The sequence below is a fragment of the Cydia amplana genome, chromosome 11 (genome assembly GCF_948474715.1).
Source record: "Cydia amplana chromosome 11, ilCydAmpl1.1, whole genome shotgun sequence".
Lineage (NCBI taxonomy): Eukaryota > Metazoa > Arthropoda > Insecta > Lepidoptera > Tortricidae > Cydia > Cydia amplana.
The window spans coordinates 2,501,667-2,525,265 of NC_086079.1; the positions used below are offsets into that span (position 1 = coordinate 2,501,667).

The 23,599-nt window shown below is 42.9% G+C and overlaps 1 protein-coding gene across 1 annotated transcript in view; it reads right to left on the reverse strand.

Moving 5' to 3' along the window:
• Nucleotides 1-4,695: 4,695 nt before the first annotated feature.
• The window catches only part of LOC134652015 (low-density lipoprotein receptor-related protein 2), a 421,270-nt gene continuing 402,366 nt past the window's right edge, over nucleotides 4,696-23,599 (reverse strand). Inside the window, exons 17-27 of the mRNA XM_063507168.1 lie at nucleotides 23,493-23,597; nucleotides 20,954-21,299; nucleotides 14,490-20,432; nucleotides 13,788-13,946; nucleotides 13,185-13,411; nucleotides 12,627-12,831; nucleotides 11,242-12,083; nucleotides 10,360-10,521; nucleotides 7,733-7,973; nucleotides 6,390-6,586; nucleotides 4,696-4,862 (exon numbers count right to left, since the gene is read on the reverse strand). Coding sequence (XP_063363238.1) covers nucleotides 4,696-4,862; nucleotides 6,390-6,586; nucleotides 7,733-7,973; nucleotides 10,360-10,521; nucleotides 11,242-12,083; nucleotides 12,627-12,831; nucleotides 13,185-13,411; nucleotides 13,788-13,946; nucleotides 14,490-20,432; nucleotides 20,954-21,299; nucleotides 23,493-23,597 — 8,594 coding nt within the window. The remainder of the gene's footprint in view (nucleotides 4,863-6,389; nucleotides 6,587-7,732; nucleotides 7,974-10,359; nucleotides 10,522-11,241; nucleotides 12,084-12,626; nucleotides 12,832-13,184; nucleotides 13,412-13,787; nucleotides 13,947-14,489; nucleotides 20,433-20,953; nucleotides 21,300-23,492; nucleotides 23,598-23,599) is intronic.

The window sequence follows — 23,599 nt, forward strand, 5'->3', positions numbered from 1 at the left end:
AGTTCAAGAAATAGTTTTCGAATTTGGTCTGTAGCAGCTGACAGAAGGGAATGTTTGACATCGTCATTAGAACTAGGTACATATGATGAAAAGAGGTTTTGAATGTTTTGATGAGAGGAGGACTAAATTTATTTATTTGAAAATTGGCTCTTGCACATGTGTCGCACAAGTGCTTGAATAACCGGATTACACATTGAGAGTCTGTGCGTAAAGAGAAGAGTCGTGGAATGTACATATTGGGCCCCATACACGACACTTCTCTTTCCGCACGGACTCTGTGTTAACGTGTTCTTGGCAGTGAATGTGTCAAGTGCGAGTCCATACTTACTCCGTTGGCTCAGCGATCCTAAACGAGTCTTGGCCTCCGACGCAAGGCAGCGCCGCCTCCACCATGGTTCGTCCTCTTGGTAGGCGGCCCAGGAGGCCTAGCCAAGGTGACAATCTCTTACGCTTCGCCTTCGAATCGCTTTGTGTCTCTCTATCATTTTTCCATATTAGTGCGACAGTGGCAGTCGCTACGAAGCGTTAGCGATTGGCATGTTGTCTACGGGGCCGGGTACCAAAGAGTAAAGTAATAAACACGTTTGATATTTTTCGTCGAACTCTATTGCCTAGGTAGGTAATTCAAAAGCAGGTGTTGAATTATCATAAAATAAAATGCGGATTCGTTTCATTATTAATTTATTTTTTACACAATATTTTCAACTACCGTCAGAGACCTCTAATAACTATAAGAATCCCAATACAAAAATATTTCATCTCTTTTTAACTATCCGTAGTATTGACATGTTTACTCTTTTTACAATATACATAAATATTTATGTTCATATATTCAATTCTCAATAGGCTATTTAGTTATATATAATTTTAGATTGTAAACAATGTGATGTATTCACAGAGGAGTATATATGTATATTAATATGGTACATATGTATAGCAACTTCAGTAAGAAATGGAATACGGTGTTTTATTTACAATCTTAGAAGATTCATTAAAAAAACTGATGAAAATATCATTAAAATTAAACAACAGTTACAGTAGAAACATTATCTCACACATTTATGGCAAATTGTTAATGTCCACAAAACAATTGTAATAATTTTACCATTTTTCATTAATAGACAATTATAAAACACAACATTGCTATATTTTACATAGTCTTAAATCGAAATAAATAAATTATTTTCTAAAATAGTGTATTGCTTATTGTCAAATAAATTTAAAAGTCTAGTAAAATCCCCTTTAGGGTGCGGATGTGCAATTCCTAAGTTTCATTTATGTACTAGACCTGTGGATCTAGGTCCACGGAATGTAAAGTGACCCATCTACAATTTACAAGACATGAGCCCTAAGTAAAGCATGAAAGGAATGTATATAACCTCTAATATAGGTACATAATATTTTAACAAACACTATGTTGATATCACGCGATGATATGAATAATTCGAGTTCAAATATTCAACAATGAAAAATATTCTCTCACATGATTTTATTTGGCCATGGATTTTTAGTGGTACAAACAACAACACTCATAAGTGTAAGGCCTGAGTGGACGCTCGAAGCGGAGCGTTCGCCGGGGTTCAGCGTGGCGTCGGGCTCCCAAGTAACTGACCCTGACGCCACGCTGCACGCCCCGCCGAACGCTCCGCTTCCAGCGTCTACTCAGGCCTTACACTTACTCATAACTGTCCATCGGTGGACCTTATGCCTTTTGTAATAAGGTTTAGGTACGAATTGTCAGTTAACAGTGTGGGCGATGGTAGCATGATAATTTACTTTAGGTAAGGAGACTCTGACAACAGACGTTAAAAGCCAACGAATGTTACCGATGAAAACAAGAAGAAAAGATTTAACAATTATAAAGGATTTTACTACGAAAATGCCAAAAAAGATTATCAAAGATGCAAGAACAAAATATTTAGAATATGATAAAAAATTTACATCAATAAATGGACACAGAATTGCGTAGAAATTCTTTGAAATTAGTTGTCATGACCGGTAGAGTTAGACCAAGATAAATCTGCAATGATTTTGATAGCACACGCAGTGCAAGTGTTATTTCAAGCGTCAAACTTCTATGAAATTATGACTTAGGTATAAATAACACTTGTACTGCGTGTGCTATCAAAGTCGCTGCAGGCTTTTATCTTGGTCTAAATCTACTCTACCAAGACTCTACTGACATTTTATTTGACTATAAGTATATGATGTACGCACATTATTGCCATATGTGAGCTGCTAGTAGCGACTATTTCAGGGCCAAATAGAATCTTGTCAGGTTTAACATGAAATAAAGACATTCACACAGAAAATACTTATACAACATAAGTACGACCAGATCTAGCTGGAGATTAAAAAAAGCATAGAGTAGTGACACATTGGCCAGTAACACTTTTACTTTTTAAGAAAAAATAGAATAGGTTAGAACTTAGAATAGAAAACTATGTAAGAAAAAAATAAAATCTCTATTTACGTCAATTAATAATCTAGGTTTACATGCGCTAAATTCGATTTTTCCGCACAAAACTGGATAAAAATAATAAAATACGTCAACATTTTCAATTATTACAAACAATTTCATTAATTTTAAGTGTCGTATTTCGTCCGAATTCAATTTACAATGGATTTCGTTCGAAATACGAATTTAATTACCGGCAGCGCAAGAGCTATTATTAATAAAATCATTATTAATTTTAATCAAGCATTAAGTCACTTTTGAACTGTCGGCGAAATAGAGTCACATTTAAAGCGACAAAAAACTAACTCGAAAAAATTACCTTACCACTTAAAATCAGTTAAAAATGCCACAAGTTCTTGCTGTGGCATCCATAGTTTAACATTTTGGATATTTCGGATAAATCCTCTTGAATTAAAGGCATACTTTTAGAAAACCAATATAACCGACGCAAAGCGGTATTCCCAGAAAAATGGACTCCTACGAAAACATTCGAAAATAAGACTCGTCGGTTATATTTTTTTCTATAAATATCCCTCTTCTATTGCTACTCGAAAGTACCTTAGCAATAATAGGCACTATGTTGGAAAACTTCAACTTTACAGACTTAGGAATAAGCCTTAAAACGACTGTCATCCAACGCTGCTGAGTTTCAGGGCGGCGCGAAAATTTCTTACATTGACCAATTTGACTTATGGTTCTGACATTAAAGTTACGACTATCTCTATCGTTCTTGCAATAATTAAACTGTAGAGATAGAGATAGCTTATCAATCTAGTGATTATCACTAAGACACAAATCAATACTAAGACGCGTAAAGTATATTATTGGCACCGCAAAAACGCTAATTTAGATGGTGGGGCTTCATACATTATGTGGGAACCAGGTTAACAATCCAGTTAGCACAAAATGGTACCTATTTCGCACTTTTCGTGTCTTAACATTTCTTCGGGGGCATCACTAAGGGTGGTATTCCATCTGTCCAATATCTTCGTCCAACGTCATTACGTCTCGCTCTCATCAAGTAAAATGCGAGGCAAAATACCTACACATTGGACAAAAAAATTGGTCAGGCGGAATACCACCCTAACCAAGGGCTCTGTACAAAGCATTACGGCCAAAGAATTTGGAACTTCCTGGATTCAACGGGCATTAGTAGTGAACTTTAAAGGGCCGTCACAATAGATCGTTACTTGGTCGAACTGGCATTCAAAGGTCCAAAACATCCCAATACCTAATAATAACCAAGGGCCATGGAACGTTTGAAGCGTGCGAAAAATTCTGGGTCAATATAAGTGTAAGGCCCGAGTGGACGCTCGAGTTGGGCGTGCAGCAGGGCGGGTGCGGCGTGCATGTTAAACAAATGCAAGCGCATAAGAGCGGCCTTAGTGCACGCTGCTCACGTCACTCATGATCCCGACGCCACGCTACACGCCCCGCCGAACGCTCCGCTCCGAGCGTCCACTCAGGCCTAAGTGTAAGGCCTGAGTGGACGCTCGAAGCGGAGCGTTCGGCGGGGCGTGCAGCGTGGCGTCGGGCGTACAAGTAATTTGAGCAGCGTGCACTAAGGCCGCTCCTATACGCTTGCATTTGTTTAACATGCACGCCGCACGCCCCGCCCCGCTGCACGCCCAACGCGAGCGTCCACTCAGGCCTTACACTAACACTTAAAGGGCCGTCACAATAGATCATTACTCAGTCGAATTGGCATTCAAAGGTCCAAAACGGCAATAATAATAACCAAGGGCCATGGAATTAACGAAGCGTCGTGTTCTAAAAACTGGGTCAGTATAAGAAATTAGCGCTGCAAACCTCAGCCACAGTATACTAAGAACAGTAGTGAATCTAAGGCCGCTCGGCAAGTTATTTACCTACTCTTGCGTTGGTGCTTAGGGTTGTCACTTTTATTTTTAGTTAAATATTATTTGCGTATTATGAGTAGCACTAGGTTTCTATTTATATAATATAATGAAATGTTCTGTCAATTCATAAATGAGGTATAAATTAAGGCCGGTAAGAGCAGGCAAATGCGAGCGTACTCGAATGCGCGCGATCACAGTCGCGGTACGGCCCACACTGCCGCCACCATATTCCCCCGTATATTATGCGAATGTGTGCGTGGCAGCGCGTGCGTACACATTCAAGCCGTCAGCGGCACATTTATATGAAGATTCACTACTGTTCTTGTACTGTGCCTCAGCTCACGGGTAGTATGTCGTGACGCAGGCCACCCGCCTCGGTCAGCAGTCGCGGTCCTCGCGCACGAGCTGCGCGGTGTCGGCGCCCGTGTCGGCGGCCGGGTCGAGCGCGCGGGGCCGCGCCGCGCCGCGGGTCTCCGTCGACGACGGGGATATCACCGCGGACACCGCTTTGTCTTTCAACTCGTCCGGGACTTCGTAGATGCCCGCTGGAACAAACAAATACAAATAATTTATTGAGAAATGTAATAGTACCCCACTGACAATCCAACCTCTAGACTGAGCTTAGGCCAATTCTTTCATGAAACCGATGCTGCCAAAAATACGGGGGTGCGGGGGGATGAGGTGAGCGAATCCCGTGCCGTGATTGGTCCGTTCAAAGACACGGACCAATCACGGCACGGGATTGACTCGAAGATGGAGTAACGCTACCGTATGTGTGGCAGAGGGGGTAGCGCGACTATGCTATGTCTAGAGGTTGGATTGTCTGTGTAGTACCCATACCCGGTCCCATATTGGGATACCCTCCTCCAATTGAGAGGGGATTTAAATCTTCTCGGGGCAGAGGTGTAGGGTTGGAGCCGGTCTACCTAGCTTTATTTGACGTTCATAAGCGCATTGTAATTATGCCTACTTGAATAAACTATCTTTTATCTTATCTTATCTTTTTACCTACCTACCTACAGTGGTTGCTCTTAAAGACTAAGAAACAGTTTCATTAGGGGTCGCTTTAAATCAAGTATTATTATGAGTTTTGTCAATGAGGAAGTATATACTTGCTGCAAAGTTCTCGAAACATTCGCTTTCAGACTAAATCGCTTTCAAATATTTTACAAGGGGGTAAAGTTGTTGTTTGACCGCTCGTGCTAATATTGATACCCGAGCGAGCGAGAGATTCCAAAATTGAACCAAGAGCGTAGCGAGTGGTTCGAAAAATGGAATCTTGAGCGTTGCGAGGATTTCAAAGCACGAAAGTTTAACAAAAAATTTCACCACACCGACCCGAAAAAAATATTAACTGTAAGATAAAGATACCAAACAAAATCAAATCAAATCCAAATTAATGTAATTAAACATTTCACATTCAAAATCATCATTTAAAAGTTCAAAATTTGCATTTGATTACTTTGCCTCACATGTGAATAAAATGCAACTTTGCTATCAGTTTTTGAACAAACAAGAGAACCTTTAGCAGTTAGTGTGGTGAAAATAACGTTTCTCTATTTAGTACACAGTGTTTACTGAATTGCGATTTCGTTACCCCAATCATCAGATCCAAATGCAGGAAGTGTGGCGTGTTCCCAAATCGTTTCAACCCCCTTGCGTAAATTGAAGAACCACCTTCGAAATTTAGAATTCTAAAAGATAAAGATAAAGATATTTTATTGAGTTAATAAAGGTGCTTAAACTACTTACATAACTTACATTGTTTTATGGTACAAAACCAACAGGCAAGTAAGTGTCATCTGACCCCCGTACTAGTGTGAACTGTATCACGGTGGGTCAGGATTCACCGTCCTTACATTTTGTTTACAACTCGTAGGTACCAATCGCTTTATTTTATGCTTAACAATTATAATTTCTTTTATATATCGTTTATTTACAAACAAGATATATACAGTGTATTACTAAAAGAAATTAAAAACTAGCTTAAATCTAAAATAGGCCCTTGAGGCATTGTACCAAGGATGCTGGCGACATTTCCTCGCTGTATACAATTATAATTAAAAACTCACGTAAAGGCTCAGGTTCGCCTTGCGCGGCGGCGCGCGTGACGGCGTCATACATAGGATTGGAGAAGTCCCGACCCTTCCTCCGAGCATCTTCTAATGAATACGCCGGCTCAGCGACTCCGCCGAACTCAACATTGGAGCCCTGGCGGAAGGATACGCTCTGGGACGACGCTAGGCTGCTCAGGCCGCCGCCTTTGCCGCTGAAATTAAAAGTTTTGGTGAGAAATCTACGTTAAAATTATTGCGAGACATGCTTACATCAAAATAAAATATAATAATTCAGCCTATATACGTCCCACTGCTGGGCACAGGCCTCCTCTCATGAGCGAGAGGGCTTGGGCTATAGTCCCCACGCTAGCCCAATGCGGATTGGGGACTTCACATACACCTTTGAATTTCTTCGCAGATGTATGCAGGTTTCCTCACGATGTTTTCCTTCACCGAAAAGCTAGTGGTAAATATCAAATGATATTTCGTACATAAGTTCCGAAAAACTCATTGGTACGAGCCAGGATTTGAACCCGCGACCTCCGGATTGAAAGTCGGGCGTCATATCCACACACCAAAATATAAATATCGTCACATCAAAATAAAATGTTTAAATCCCCCATTCGTCCCTCTATGACAACACTACACATACTTTGCAAGAACAATGTGTAATCGTGCTTCTATAGACGTCATATATTCATAGCATGAATTTAGTATTTTAACTGGATCGGTCATGAGGGGTGGGGGGAAATGATCGAATGGGATAGTCTTATGTATCTTTCAGTAGGAGTAGCAGCGAAAGCGCTATTATTGTTTGTCCTTGTCACAGTCTCAAGTTTTTTTTTATTTCCCTCCATAAATTAGTATGGATTATGGTGGGCAACAAATAAATTCGACCAATCATAGTGTCGCATTGCCTATGTTTTGTCCCTCACGGAGGCACGTGTATCTATGTATATGTGTGTGTGTGTAGGATCCTACCTTCTATGATTCATAGTCATTTGAGGTTAATGGTACCTCTACTACTCTGTCGTTTGCCAAGTCGGTACAGACTTATTTCGGTCTGACCTTAGAAACTACAACCAAGTTACAACATTTTTTGAATATTGTACACTGTTATTCTCATAGGTAAAGAAGGGCTTTACTCGAACCAAAGAGTAAAGTAAACTCGAACCCTGAAGGTGGCTAGCTTTCTAGCTTATTAACATAACTAAGGATGACTAATGCGCATCAATGGCGTCACAATAAAAGATGCCAGGAAGGATTGTGCGAAGGCTTCCAAGTACTTAGTAGCTGAGAGCGCAACCAGGTTTATACCTTGAGAGAGAGAGATAAAACAAAAACAAAAGAGCACTTACAATGGCCTTTTCCTTATGACGAACCATGCTGCCGCTCCAGCTATAGCCAATAGCAGCACCAATAGTACTGGTACTAATACAGCAGCGGGCGCAGCTCTTGTCGATGCCGCCGCTTCAGCGCAATATGGTGGTAATAACGGCGCTCGGCAGATGCATTCTAATTCGCCGTTGGTGGTTTCGGAGCAGACGCCACCGTTCTGGCAGGGGCAGATGCGTGGGAGTGGCCGTGGGACTTCCGCAGCTGTGGAATTAAGGAATTTTCTCAAAAATGGACGGCAAAGTCGACGTTGCCGGTTAAAAAATAGGTCGCGAAGTGCGTAGTTTATGGTCATTCAAAAAATTAATAAGTTAAAAACATTGCAGTCTCGATTTCGGGACTGCAATGTCGCATACAAATTTCATTATTTAACGAGTTCCAAACTTTTTAAAAGTTGAAATGGCCATATGAAATAAAGGCATGGGTCCATTGAACAGCCAAACAGATAATCAGTACTTATTATTATAATGTTGGTACCGCGACTATTTAGGTGTCTCAAATAGGTTGGCGTATTTTCAGCAGAAAAATACACTTCAATTTTTTTTTTAAAGGTGGCAAAGCAAATCTTTTTAATGGTTTTACTTTTTTCTGTGAAAATTAGAACGTTGCTTCCGTAAAACATTTCTATTTCTTGCACCATTTTTGAGAAAAGCACTATATATGACTCGGCTGGAAGGCTACTTGCTGGCTTCGGATTCAATTAAACGGACTCCCAAGGTCGTCCGTTTAAAACGAATCCTCAGCCAGCAAGTAGCTACTTCCGAACCTCGACAATAATGTACTATTATTAGTTGTATTAAAGCATTTTGCACAAAACAGGTAAGTAAGTAACAAAATAAAAGAATGTAATTTTGATAAATACTGTCAAATAGTCTCACAAAGTGTCAAACAAAAACTGAAACAGGCAAGTTAGAGTCAGACCGAGAAAAGTCTGCAGCGATTTTGATAGCCCACGCAGTGCAAGTGTCATTTTAAACGTCAAACTTCTATGAATTTATGACGTGTAAATAACACTTGCACTGCGTAGGCTATCAAAATCGCTGCAGACTTTTCTTGGTTTAACTCTAGTCATATTGAGTTACCTATTTGATTTTTAAGTGCCTAATGTCAGTTGTGGTAACAAGAGTGTCATTGGTTGATCTGGTTGCTGGTAACCAACCGGTTTATACTAATTTGTAACCTAAATGAAGTAAGACAACCTTGAAACAGACTACAAAAACCGGTGATCAATCGGCGAAAACAAGGAAAAGATATTGGTTGCATGTAACTTGTTCCTGGTTTCTAGGTTTTTAATTGCTAACCACTTTAAGCAGTTGCAGGTCCATCGTACCAGGTAACTTACCAGATTTCTAGTAACAAGTTTAGTAATAAACTTACCGGCGTCACAAGCTTGTTCTTGAGCAATGCCCTTAGGTTTGGGAGCAGGCGTAGCGTCGGCCGCCCGGCACGGCGAGGCAGAGATGCGAGCAGGGATTCGACGTACAACCGCCAACCAACTGACTAATCTTGTTACTAGTTACTACTGGTTACTGGTTTAGTAACTGGTAGCTAGAAGTAAGTACATACCGGCATCACAAGCTTGTTCTTGAGCAATGCCCTTAGGTTTGGGAGCGGCAGAGTCAGGGCAGGCGCAGCGCCGACCGCCCGGCACGGCGAGGCAGAGATGCGAGCAGAGATTCGACGAACAACCGCCAACCAACCGACTAATCTTGTTGCTAGTTACTACTGGAAACCTACTGGTTACTGGTTTAGTAACTGGTAGCTAGAAGTACGAGTAAGTACATACCGGCATCACAAGCTTGTTCTTGAGCAATGCCTTTAGGTTTGGGAGCAGGCGTAGCGTCGGCCGCCCGGCACGGCGAGGCAGAGATGCGAGCAGAGATTCGACGAACAACCGCCAACCAACCGACTAATCTTGTTACTAGTTACTACTGGTTACTGGTTTAGTAACTGGTAGCTAGAAGTAAGTACATACCGGCATCACAAGCTTGTTCTTGAGCAATGCCCTTAGGTTTGGGAGCGGCAGAGTCAGGGCAGGCGCAGCGCCGGCCGTCCCCAGCACGGTTATGGGCACAGATGCGAGCAGGGATTCGACGTACAACCGCCAACCAACCGACTAATCTTGTTACTAGTTACTACTGGAAACCTACTGGTTACTGGGTTTAGTAACTGGTAGAAGTAAGTACATACCGGCGTCACAAGCTTGTTCCTGAGCAATGCCCTTAGGTTTGGGAGCGGCTGAGTCAGGGCAGGCGCAGCGCCGACCGCCCGGCACGGCGAGGCAGAGATGCGACAGGGATTCGACGAACAACCAACCGACTATTTTGTTACTAGTTACTACTGGTTACTGGTTTAGTAACTGGTAGCTAGAAGTAAGTACATACCGGCATCACAAGCTTGTTCCTGAGCAATGCCCTTAGGTTTGGGAGCGGCTGAGTCAGGGCAGGCGCAGCGCCGACCGCCCGGCACGGCGAGGCAGAGATGCGAGCAGGGTTTGATGAACAACCGCCAACCAACCGACTAATCATGTTACTAGTTACTACTGGAACCCTACTGGTTTAGTAACTGGTAGCTAGAAGTAAGTACATACCGGCATCACAAGCTTGTTCCTGAGCAATGCCCTTAGGTTTGGGAGCGGCTGAGTCAGGGCAGGCGCAGCGCCGACCGTTGGGTACGGCAAGGCAGAGATGCGAGCACGGGTTTGACGAACAACCGCTGGTCACCGAGGTGTTGTAGCGACGTGGGTGGTACACTGGAAACAAAGGCCAAAGTTTTTAAACAACAGTCTATAGTTGGTCAAACCAAACTGTCAGTAAATAAGAACACAAAAGACTATACTCATCCTTTATTCTTTTGGGTGCTAGTACTAGTGTAAGACAAAGATAGTATGATTCTCTCTATCTATGTTTAAAATGAGACAGTCCTTTGACAAACTAGCGCCTCCTAAGGCCCGAGTTCCATTTAAAAGGACACATTCTAATCAAATTTTGAAGTATAATGGAATAAAAGAAGGTTCCAAATTCAAAACTGCAAATCTGACTCTGGGTCTTAGAGGAGGCTAGGGTAATCATAAGACGACGTAGTTTAGTTAAAGGGCCCCAACCCCAAATATCATTGAGTTTTTTTTAAAGGGGTAAATTTTATTGGCGTATTTTTCCAAGTTACAGCCATTTCCATATACTGGTATGCTGCTGAATGTAAATAGTATGGTAAATGATATTGTGTCAACTCTTGGAGAAAGTACATGGGTCACTTTGGAATGTCTATTTGGCTGTGTTGTTTTAAGCGATGTAAAATGAGGTAAGAGAAGATACACATCTTCACCGGTTTTAACTTCCATAATACAAAACAGTATCTGAACCTAACAGCTTTCGACGACTTCCAGTTTAAAAAAGTTCGTCTTGATGCTAAACAGAAAATAACAGACCAAAAGATCTTTCACTCTGAGCATAGAAAGGAAGATTTTACTCACCTTTAACAGCCGATGGGTTGACTAGATCCTTAGACAGTATAAACGGCACGCCGCGCCCGAATTTATCCTGACGTACAAGCTCTCCTGACTCTCTCGTCACCCAGAACAGAGAGGACTCAAACACGTCCAAAGACACAGGGTGTTTCAACATATCTCCCTTCAGAACCGTCTTTCGGAGCGAACCGTCTGGCCGCATCATCTCAATGGTGTTCAATTTCGTGTCCACCCAGTAGATAGTGTGATCCATAGCATGGTCAATAGCCAAGCCAGTCGGGTGTCTGATGTTCTCGGTAATAAGCGGTCGGCGTTGTGAACCGTCCATCCAAGCGGTTTCGATCTTCGGCGCTGAGCCAGCATCCGCCCAATACATTTTACCCTGCTGCGGATCGACCACAACTGATGTTGGACTTTCTATACCCACAGTTACCAACGCTCGTCGGTATCTTCCGTCAGTCTTAGCGACCATAACGCGACCGCGCGGTTTGGAGCCAGTTCTATCCGTTTCCGTCCAGTATAAGTTTTCACCAATATAATCTACGGCTAAAGCTGTAGGCTTCGAGCTTCCCTTCATGTTAAGATCCTGAGCGAATCCACTCTTAACTTCCCCATGCAACGCGTTGACCATGTATGATCTCTTGATTGTTTTATCGTAACTGTCAGCCCAGAAGACCATCTCATGCAGAGGATCGTAATCGATGGCCTCGATGCGTTTCTCTGATGAGATGACTTCGTATTCTTCGTTTTTGTCTTGCACGAAGCCTCGGATCTCAGGGCCGTTGGCGAACATTAGCACTACATCCTCTTCCGTCGCTTTGCATACACCGGAGAGGCTGTCAGCCAGTCTGTAAAAGAAAGCAGTTTATTAAGAATACTGTTTTTTTGCTGTGTCGGAACAGGTCAGCAACAAATACAGTATGAGCACTGGCTCCGAATGTTTTCTGGTTGAGGAAACGAAATAGTAATTCAAATTGTAACGTGAGTTGAGCGCGGGGTATTGGTAGGAAAGTGCGGCTCTCTTATTAATACATTGGAGTTCATAAGCAGACAATGTTTTGACGACCGGTCTGGCCTAGTGGGTAGTGACCCTGCCTGTGAAGCCGCGGTCCTGGGTTCGAATCCCAGTAAGGGCATTTATTTGTGTGATGAGCACAGATATCTGTTCCTGAGTCATGGTTGTTTTCTATGTATTTAAGTATTTGTATATTATATATATCGTTGTCTGAGTAACCACAACACAAGCCTTCTTGAGCTTACTGTGGGGCTTAGTCAATTTGTGTAAGAGAGTCCTATAATATTTATTTATTTATATTATTATTTAATGTGTCAAAAGATGTTATCCACCTGTATTAGCTTAGTTAAGATTAACCATCGCTTTGAGTACTTACTTGAATCCTTCCCTGCAACTGCAACTATAGCTGCCATTCAGGTTAGAGCAGAGCTGCGAGCAGTGATGGTCTCCCGTAGCACACTCGTTCACATCCTCGCATCGCTTAGGGTCCGCGTGAGAGATGATGTAGCCCTGATAGCAGGAACAGATGTAGCCTACACCAGTACCGCCGGTCAGGTTCGTGCAGAAGTGTTCGCAGCCACCTAAAACAGGAATACATCAATCAACATGATCTTGCTAAAGATATGTAGGCATAGCGCAGCTTATAAAATAATTAACTTCATCTAAAATCATACAGGTTACATTCCGGCTGTGAAAACATAAGTGCAGCAACGAGAAATGACGATGTCATAGTCAATCTCCTTGATAAAATGACATTTAAATCGCCCAACAACGCGGTAACTAAAGGAGTTACAGGGGCTTTGGATCGCAATCATTCTCGTCACCTATCAGCAGTTATATTGCAGAATTACGTTTATTCGAAGCACCGATAAACAATGAAACTGCTAGTACGGATCTTAGCCTTTTTTTATGTTCTATTGGATTGTTTCCTTACCTTTAGAGATCATATCACAAGTCTTAGCGTGATGACAACCCCTCTCATCACTAGCATCTCCGCAGTCATCTGACAGATCGCAGAGCTGCGTTCGCTCGACGCATCGGCGGTTGGCACATTGGAACTGTGTGTATGGGTCGCAAGGCTTGGCACGGGCTGCGCAGAGCGTCATATTGTTCTCGTCTGAGCCGTCACCGCAGTTGTCTACTCCGTCGCAAACTTGGTATCTGTATAAAATTAATCATATTTACGTCATGGTTTCCAATAAACGATCTTCTATATTGCTACTAAATTCCTGTATAAGTACAGCGTGTAAGAAAGCGTGTTGTCAAAAACCGACTCAAAAGTAAAGAGGAAAATTCCTTAAGGTGCGTTGGCGTAAGATGAAAAGTTCTCCGTAATGGGGTTGGCCGGTCAAAATATTTTACAGATGGTGCCATCATAGGTTTTCCTGTCAATCCCTAATAGATTTGTGTCATCTTGTTATTTTTTCTCATAGAACAAGACTAGACACAGGGCAAACCTATATTTTCTCATTGAAGGTAAGTCTTAAAAATATAAGAATTGCTAAAATATATCTGTATTTATTGTAGACAACTTTACCTGGGCACACATCGATGGTTAGTGCAGTGGAACCGCCTTAGCGTATCACAGTTGAAGTTGGTACACAACGCCGGTGCTTCATCACTACCGTCGCCGCAGTCGTCCGCTCCGTCGCACAGGTCCGATTGTGACACGCAGAGGTTGTTCGCGCACTGGAATCTGCAAGGGGATGTGAAGATAAGTTGCAGTTGGACTCTATTTCTTTCAGCATAAGAATCATAATTGAGGGTAGTTTCAAGATGACTCCTTAAGTCCTTAGAGTTTACCCACATAGGCCACAGATAGAATTGCAACAGAACCAACCCATTTGTGGTGGAACAATGCATATTCTCCGAATCTCTGTATGTCTCCCAGACACACCATAAGACAGAGAACTGTGAGTATTCTTCATCACTCATCAGTAAGTGGCTTAAAACTTTGGAATATAGGTACATCCATAATAGACTTATTCACCAAGCGAGCGCAAAGCGTCGCCGTTTCACTTGGACAAAGACGCTTTTTTATGTTAGGCCGTTCCCTTTTACAACGTATCGCATTTCTCAACCGATTGTCGAAGTTTTGTAAGCAGTTTCATTTACGTACCTAAGTTAATGGTTTTTTTATTGATCATGTTTTTTTTTAAACGGCCGAGTCATGGGGTTTCACGAGGTCAAGGAGACGAGAACAAAGAGAGGGATTAATAGAAAAAAAAATGTAACAAACCTGCTCTCCGGGCAGTATCTGCCGCCAGGGAAGCGCGGCGGGCAGCCGATCTCGTCCGACAGATCGCGACAATCTCGGTCGCCATCGCAGCGGAAGTACGACGCGATGCAATGTCCCGACTTGCACTGGAAAGTTCCATTCTTGCACTGGAAGCCGCCGCATGACATCTCGTCTGAATTGTCCCCGCAATCGTCTTCGTGATCACAGCGCCATCTTGAGGATATACACTTTCCGTTGCCGCATTTGAACTCTGATTCCGAGCATTCTCTGTATTGATGTCGGCAGACTCCTTCGGCTTCATCGCTTCCATCGCCACAGTCATCAGTGAAATCACAAAGCCATTGCTTAGGTATACAACGCTTATTCTCGCACGTGAAGTCAGTATCCGCATTGCATGAAGGACAGTTCTCTGGTAATTCATCTGATCCATCTCTGCAGTCGTCTTTTCCGTCGCAGAAGAGCCATTTAGGTATGCATCTGTAGTTGGACTGTCCAGGGCAGCGTCTCCATCCAGTGGTACAGTTCTTCTGTCTGCACATGTAAGCAGGTTCATCCGAATCGTCACCGCAATCGTTGTCGAAATCGCACATCCACAGTTTAGGGATGCATCGGCCGTTCTTGCAGGAGAATTCGGTGTCTACATCACAAGGTCTGTTGTGACACATTATTGGGTCTTCGTCGCTGTTGTCTTTGCAATCTGTGTCACCGTCGCACTTCCAGCTGTCCAAGATACAACGGCCACTGGCTTTGCACTTGAACTCGAGGAGTGGACATTCGTGTGCGCACTCAGCTTCGTCGCTTCCATCCCCACAATCGTCAGTACCGTCGCAAATAGTAGCTGCAGGAGTACAGTTGGTATTCTTACATTGGAAGGAACCAGCTCTGCAATGCCGTACAGGGCACGTGTCAGGTTCATCCGAACCATCCATACAATCTTTCTCGCCATCGCACTTCCAGAACCAGGGAATACATTTCTCATCGCGGCCGTTACATCTATGCTGGCCATCGGTACAGTTGGCAATACAGGTCTTCATATCTCGAGCCAGGTAATATTGGTTCGGACATGCGCATTTGTATGTAGTCGCGCCTTCCTCGCCGTAACCTTCGATGTTCAAGTAACTGGACTCGTGAGGCGGAGCAATAAGACATAAGTGCGAGCATCCACCGTTGTTATCGCCGCAAGGATTGTGGTAAGGCAGCTGTCTCAGTGGGTGGACTACGTGGATATCATAAGGCCTGTGTGTAGTATTTCTCAAAAGCGTAAGATTCTCTCCGGAATGTTTGTTGGCCTTGCTTATAGCTTTAAGATTCCAGTCCGTCCAGTAGATTTCATCATCGAACAAGCTGATAGCGAAAACGTGAGGTACCTTATCTCCAGAAAGCACGACGTGTCTATGTTTTCCTTCAAGATCAGCGGAACCAATGTAGTCCAAATGAGCGTCAGCCCAGTAGATTCTGTCTGTGAAATAGTCGATGGTTAGAGCATTCGGCCACGCGATGTCATCTTCCCAGTTCAAAATGGCGGTGAAGTTAGAACCATCCATGCCCATCTTTCCGATATAAGCTTGGAGGTGCCAAGATGTGAAGTACAAATATCCAGTACCAGGGTGGACAATGATAGCACGAGGGTCGGCAATGCCAGTCTTGAGAGTCTTTCTACGTGTACCATCTAATTCAGACACATCAAGGTTCTTAGAATGTCTATCCAGCCAGTACAATTTCCTTCCGATCCAGTCTATTGCTATTCCTTCTAAACCATGCGAGTCATGTCTGATCACTACTTCCTTAGTAGGATTAGGATCTGTAAAGTCCGAGCGATAGATAGTTTTGGCTGAAACATCGGCGAAGTACATCTTGTTTTCTTTGATGTCGAAGTCGATGGCCACGACGTTCATTAGGTCTTGGTGGACTAGATTGTAACGAGAAGCGTCTGTCGACATATTTCTGACGTAGTATTTGTTTGTGAATATGACCCAGGCTGTGATGTTGTCCTTCCTCTTGCAGGTATGCTCATCGGCTTCTCTTTCGTAGTACCGGTCGTTACATTTACAGTAGTAAGATCCTGGGGTGTTGGAGCAATATTGTGAGCAAACTCCTGGTGTTTCCAAACATTCGTCTATATCAGCACAAGCTTTACCATCTGACAACAGCTTGTAGCCTTGGTTGCAGTCACAGTAGAAACCAGTTAGTGTGTCTATGCATTTGTGTCCGCACTGGTTACTCTCTAACTTGGCGCATTCATCGACATTGCAATGTGCAGGCTCATCTGAATCATCCGCACAATCTGACACTTTATTGCATACCAGTCTGTTGTCAATGCACTGGTCATTGTTACATTTGAATTGTCCAGCCGGACAAGTCTTGTTCTCTTTATTACAGCCGACTTCGTCAGAATGGTCACCACAATCATCTTCACCATCACAACGGAAATGATTACGGATACACTTGAAGTTCTGGCATTTGAATTCTTGATCGGAACACTGTTTGTAAAGCGAGTTGCAGTGTTTTCCTTCATCGGAGCCGTCGCCGCAGTCGTTATCGTGGTCGCAAACCCAACCCTTATTAATGCAGCGTCCATTGGTGCACTGGAACTGGTCTTCGGAGCAAGGAGCGGGTGTAGCACAGTGGTGTATCGACGCATTTTCATCCGCACCGTCAACGCAGTCGGGGTCGCCGTCGCACAACCATTTGCGTGGGATACATTGAGCGCGGTTCCAGATTTTATTCGCTTCGCAAGTGTATTCGGTTTCCGCGTCGCATTTGCGTTCATTACATTGGTGTCTTTCGTCTTCATCGCTGCTGTCAAGACAGTCGTTGTCACCGTCGCAGATGTAGATTCTTGGAATACAGTTTCCGTTGTCGCAAGTGAATAGATCGCCGAAGCATGTGCGGCCTTCTGAGCGGCAGTATTCTGGCGGTTCGTCGGCACCATCTCCGCAGTCATCATCACCATCGCAGTACCAAGTAGCGGGGATGCAACGGTGGTTAGGGCAGCGGAAGCTATTCTGCGGACATGTCCTCTGAGCGCAATGCAGCGGATTTTCATCTGAATTGTCTCCACAGTCGTTATCGCCGTCGCATAACCAATAAGGCTCAACGCAGATATTCGTCTTTTCACACTTGAGATGGTTAGCTGGGCATGTGGTGTTCTTCGGGCACCGTTCGTGCGTTTCATCTGACGTGACGTTGTCTTTGCAGTCGTTGATTCCGTTGCACACTTGAGACATCGGTATGCAGCGCGAGTTGGCGCAAGTGAATTCTCCATCAGCACACGGCGCGTACACGCAACCTTCTTCATCAGAGCCGTCTTTACAGTCGTTTTCATGATCACATTTCCAAGATTTGAAGATGCAGCGGCCGTTGTTGCAGCGGAACTCGTGAGGGGAACAGGAGTGGTATGCGCAGTAATCAGGTAGTTCGTCAGAGCGGTCGCCACAGTCGTCATCACCATCACACGCCCACATACGACTGATGCATTTGCCATTGGCACATGAGAATTTGCCAGCGTCACAAGTTACATTGCGCGGTACACACATTCGCCCCTCATTGACTAGCTTGAAGTTGTCGTCGCACTTGCATTCGACGGTGTTATTGGGTGCTGGGTGGCAGGAGTGAGCACAGCCACCATTATTGATGTTACAGAGGTTTGCTGTGCAAGTCTGTCGGCTGGTGCTGTAAACGTGGATATCTCGTGGTGAATCTTCTAACCTTTTCACCATCTCTACCATGTTAGCTCCGGTGTGCTTCTCAGCGCGATAAACGCCGCGAAGCTGTAAGTCAGTCCAGTAGATGTAATTGCGGAATACTGTGATCGCGAATGGATAGATCGTAGCGGAGATGAGGACCTCGCGATCCGATCCGTCCATTTTTGATCGCTCGATTTTCTCTCGCACGGCGTCCGTCCAATACAGCATGGAGTCATCGAAATCAATCGTGAGACCGCTCGGTTGCGAAAGGTCTTTATCTATGATGGCTTTCTTTAGTGTCCCGGCCATAGTGGTTCTGTAAATTTTGCCCGAAGTTCCGAATCTACCCCAATCAGTGTAGTATAAAGTTCCGTTGCAGGGGTGTACTACAATAGCTCTGGGCCGTTCTACTCTGGCGATCATCACAATCATGGAGCCATCGAGATTCATAGCGTAAATCGAGTTGTTAGAACTGTCAGTCCAGTAGATCTTCTTCTGTGTCCAATCATAAGCGATTCCCTCAGGATTGATGTTCTTTTGCAGTATGTTTTGGATAGTTGAAGGATCAGGATTGGTTGATGGCATCCAGGCGATTTTAGCCCACGGGCGGATCTGAGTGAAGAACAATTTATTGTCCGCATAGTCAAATTCAACGCCGACTACGTTAGTTAAATTAACGACAGGTTTGAATGGCGTTCCAGTGGATTTGGGGTCTAGGTTGACGGCACGGATTTCGGTTCTGGTGGTGAAGACTAGATATTCGTCAACAGCTTCGCATTTGCTTGGGTTGCTCTTTGATACCTGGCCTGTGGCACAATCGCAGCGGTGCATGTTTCCTTGGAAACTGGCGTCCGGAGGGAAGCTGAAACACAATTGCTCACAACCACCGTTTCCTAACTTTCTGCACGGATTAGTTTCGTCTATTGGCTGGTTGTTTATATCAAAAATAACGATGTCCCTCAATTTTGGCAAATTCGTCCTCATCTTTTCAGGCATAGACATATTTCCTGGAAGTTTAGAAGCCTTGTAGATGGTTTGCAAGTTTCTGTCTACCCAGTACACGCTTGTCGTGTGAATAGCAATTCCCATGGGGTTTGGTAAGTTGGAGCGGATCACCTGCCTGTTTCCACCGTTGTATGAAATCTTCTGAATCTGATCCAGTTTGGAATCTACCCAGTAAACGTCGTGAGATAGCATATCGATGGTAAGATCTCTAGGGTTCGAGATTCCTGAGCTTACAACTGGCTCCCATTTGGAACCATCAAGGTAAGATTTCCCAATATGCGGGTATTGGCCGTAGTCAATCCAGTATAGCAGTCGTTTTATCGGATTTACAGCGAGTTCGCGTGGGGCTTCCATGGTCTTCTTAACAAGTACTTTCCTGTGAGAACCGTCGAGCCAGCACATTTCTACATAATTCTCGTGCGGGAAGACGTTTGTGAAGTACAAGTTACCAGCAACCCAGTCAATTGCCAGCCCTCGAATGCCGTTGCTACCGATGCCATCTTTAACGATGTGTTGTAATTCTGTGCCATTAGGTCGGATGCGGAAGATTCCGTTCCATTGTCCGCGATTGAATTCCACCCAATATATGTAGTTCTCAGCGAAATGTACGTCTACATGTAGGATGTGGTGTCCCAAGCCAGTAACCGGGACCATAGCTTCAGCGCTGTTATCCAAACTGTATCCTCGGATGAGGTCGAGTTGTGACACAACTGCAAATGTCTTGTAAGGCACACAGTTGATCTCGTTTTCTTTCTTGTATCCTACTGAGCAAGCGCATACTCTTGACCCGCCTTCACCAGGGATACAAATCTGTTCGCATCCTCCATTATTCTGCAAGCACGGATGATGGATCATCTTTCTCTTTTGGAATATCGTGAGGGATTTCAGATCGCTTTCATTGTCCATGATAACTTTGATGTTGTCACCGTTCGGGAGATCGGCCTTGATTATCTTTTCGTGTCTTTGGTCCAGGACGTACAGTCTTGAGTCGAGCACTGCGATAGCTTTAGGATATGAAATATCATTGGCTTCTGAGAGCACGGTACGGCGATCGTTGCCGTCTGTGTTCACGCTGCTGACACTAGCTGGGTATTGCGTGCTGAAGTAGATGACCTTCTTCTCGATGTCGATGGTGATGGCTTCAGGTCGTTCGATGGCATCGACCAGCACTATTGGGTTGGTACCGTCCATGTTGGCGCGTCCGATCTTCGCTGGCACACCGTAGCCGCCTTCGTCTGACCAGAAGATTTTTCTGCAATATACAAATGGTATCGTTTATAAACAATCTTAACTTAAACACTTAGAAACAGAATTAGTATAGCATGTGGCCTGTAACACGGGCGAATAATTAAAACGTAGATTCTGCTCCTCAAACAATAAAACTTTTGTTCAACAACTTTTTGAAATTATGTAGTCTTAAAATTGTCCCTTTTTCAAACAAACTAAATAATATTTTCAATGTACTTTAAATTCCGTGTAATTGACATTGCCTGTCAGTCTTGTCACCGTACAGGCATAATCAATTTCGTAATACATTGCGTGTTCGAATAAATTTTAAAGTGTTTTAAAATCCAAACCACAAGTTATTTTTAAATGTCGTTGAACAAACATTGTCTAGTTTGAGGAGTAGAATCTACGTTTTAATTTTTCGCCCGGGTTACAGGCCACATGCTGTATTATGCAGTATCACACACATGCTGTATCTTCAGTGGCATGTATTCAGATAAAGCTAAGATTAAAAGCAAAGGTATATAGATGTAAGTTATAACTTACCCTTCAGTAGGATCCAAACAGATGCCCTTTGGCCTCGCAATGGACAACCGGCTTCCATCATTGGCCAAAATAATAGTCCTGTACTTGATCTTCCCATCGATCCGGACCATCTCAATGTTGCTAGCGATTCTATTGGCCATAAACATATTACGGCCGAGCCAATCAAAGGCGATAGCTGAAGGTGCCCCAACGATACCGGTGTCGTCTCCGAAGAATTCTTCCTTGTTGCCGCCTCCGTAGGGCATGCTGTAGATGGTGCAGTTCTCGTTGTCTTCACTGTCGCCGGAGACGGATTGTAGCCAGTATAGCATGTGGCCTTGACGGTCGTAGTCGATTTGAACTCCACCTAAGAACAAAAGAAGACTTTAGTAACAGATACGGACTAGAAGTGTTTCTGTTTCCACCTAAAGTGTCGGGGTGAAAATTTACGTGATGCAATTTTTTTTATGATTCTGAAACTAAGAAGCCAAGATTTCATGTGATAACGTAAAATTTGATAGTGAACTTTCATTCAAATGTATATTCTACAAATTTAATTTAAGATTTCTGCTGATTATTAAGGTAACGTAATGGACCCTATAATGGACGTGGAACCGGTAATGGGACATAAAACCACAAATCCTCTAAAATAAGTATGTAAAAGTAGTTTATAAACACTGGCAATATTTTACCATAAATAAGAGTCATAGAGCTGTTTAAGTTTGACTTTTTATTAATTTCGGTTAATTTTTAAGAAATTGGCGCCAACCCAAAAGTTGTCGTGTCACTGGAAAAAATAACCAGTAAGAATTCTTAACAACTTCGCTAAGAGAGGTGAGTTCATATATTAAATTGTAATTAATTATTACTTGGTGTAAACTAGAATGTGTTTTGTTAATTGCATTTACCATGAGATAAGGTATACAACACATTATGTTGTGACTCTAGAGATGTATAAAAAATAGTAGTATTTTGCCCAATCCCATTATAGGAGCTGTAAAACTGCATACCTCCTATGATGGGATAATTTACATAATGATGCTTGCCATGGCGTAATTTCATGTTTAAACAATACAGAAGTATAATGTAGTTACTCGTACGAACTATGTCAGGAGGTCTTCTCGGACTTCGGATAAATTAATATCGTTTTTACAAAATTTTATTTAACTTGCCCTGTTAGTTTGTATACAGGGTGGATTTTCTTTTTGGGTCAGTGAGGGTAGCTACCAGATCCCGTGCTGCGACGAGAAAACGGTCTTAGAAAACCTTCCCTCGATTTCAAATTAATGAAGATTGGCTTTTACAGATTTTGGAAAAAACATACAGGGTGCGAGAAAAAGGTAATTTTTGACAATCTTTTTTTTGATGCCAATCGATCCCATTCCTATTGAGGATCAAAAGCTTGTATGGAGCTAAAAAAAATTCCGGCTAGAAAAGCCACAAATCGAGGAAAACTTTTCCCATACAATTTGTATGAAAATCAAAACTTTTATTTTTCACATGCTATTTTTCTATGACAATTGATTCCATTCTTATCTAGTATCAATAGTTTCTTTGGGGTCAACTTACGATAATGTACTAAAAAGCCACAAATTAATAAAAACTTTTTCCATTGACCCCAAAAAAACTATTGATACTGGATAGGAATGGAATCGATTGGCATACAAAAATAGCATGTGAAAAATATAAGTTTTCATTTTCATACGAATTGTATGGGAAATGTTTTCCTCGATTTGTGGCTTTTCTAGCCGGAATTTTTTTTTGTTCCATACAAGCTTTTGATCCTCTATAGGAATGGGATCGATTGGCATCAAAAAAAAAGTTTGTCAAAAATTACCTTTTCCTCGCACCCTGTATGTTTTTTCCAAAATCTGTAAAAGCCAATCTTCATTAATTTGAAATCGAGGGAAGGTCTTCTAAGACCGTTTTCTCGTAGCAGCACGGGATCTGGTAGCTGCCCTCACTGACCCAAAAAGAAAATCCATCCTGTATTAGTTAGTGTGGTTCAAATCTTGGAAATGGCATTTGAGCCACTTTCGGATTTCCGATTGAGTTGAAATTTTGGATACGTATGCAAATCGGATGACAATGCAATCGGGTGACAAAAATGACTAATAACTAGTTTTTTGCCAAAAACTTATTCCCTATTCCAATATCTTATACTGATAGGGTATGCCCATTATAGGGGGCCCATTACTGGATCCACGTCCATTACCGGGGTTCCATTACTGGAGCTTTGGTGTCCATGACTGGAGAAAAAAACCATACGTTTAATTTATTAATTATGTGGAAACTAACTGCAGTATCTTTGATACAACACGCCTGAAACATGAAAGAAGGATAGGATATTCATCTTTTAACAAGCTAAGCGGTAGAACTTTTACATGTATCAGGGAAATATCACAAATACTCAAAATTTCCTCTTAAATGTCCCATGACTGGTGCCGTTACTATAGCTGTCTAACTCTCAAACGCGTCACGTCACCAACAAAAGTCAAATACTTAGTAGTTTTTAAGAGATGCCCGTTTTACATTGAACTATCGATGACATAAAGCATACCTTGAACGCCAACAACTGGTGCAAGCTGACCGGCCTTTCCAGAACCATCTGGTGACAAATCGATGATTTGTGATCCTTTCAGAACCATCAGGTATGCGTTCTCCTCT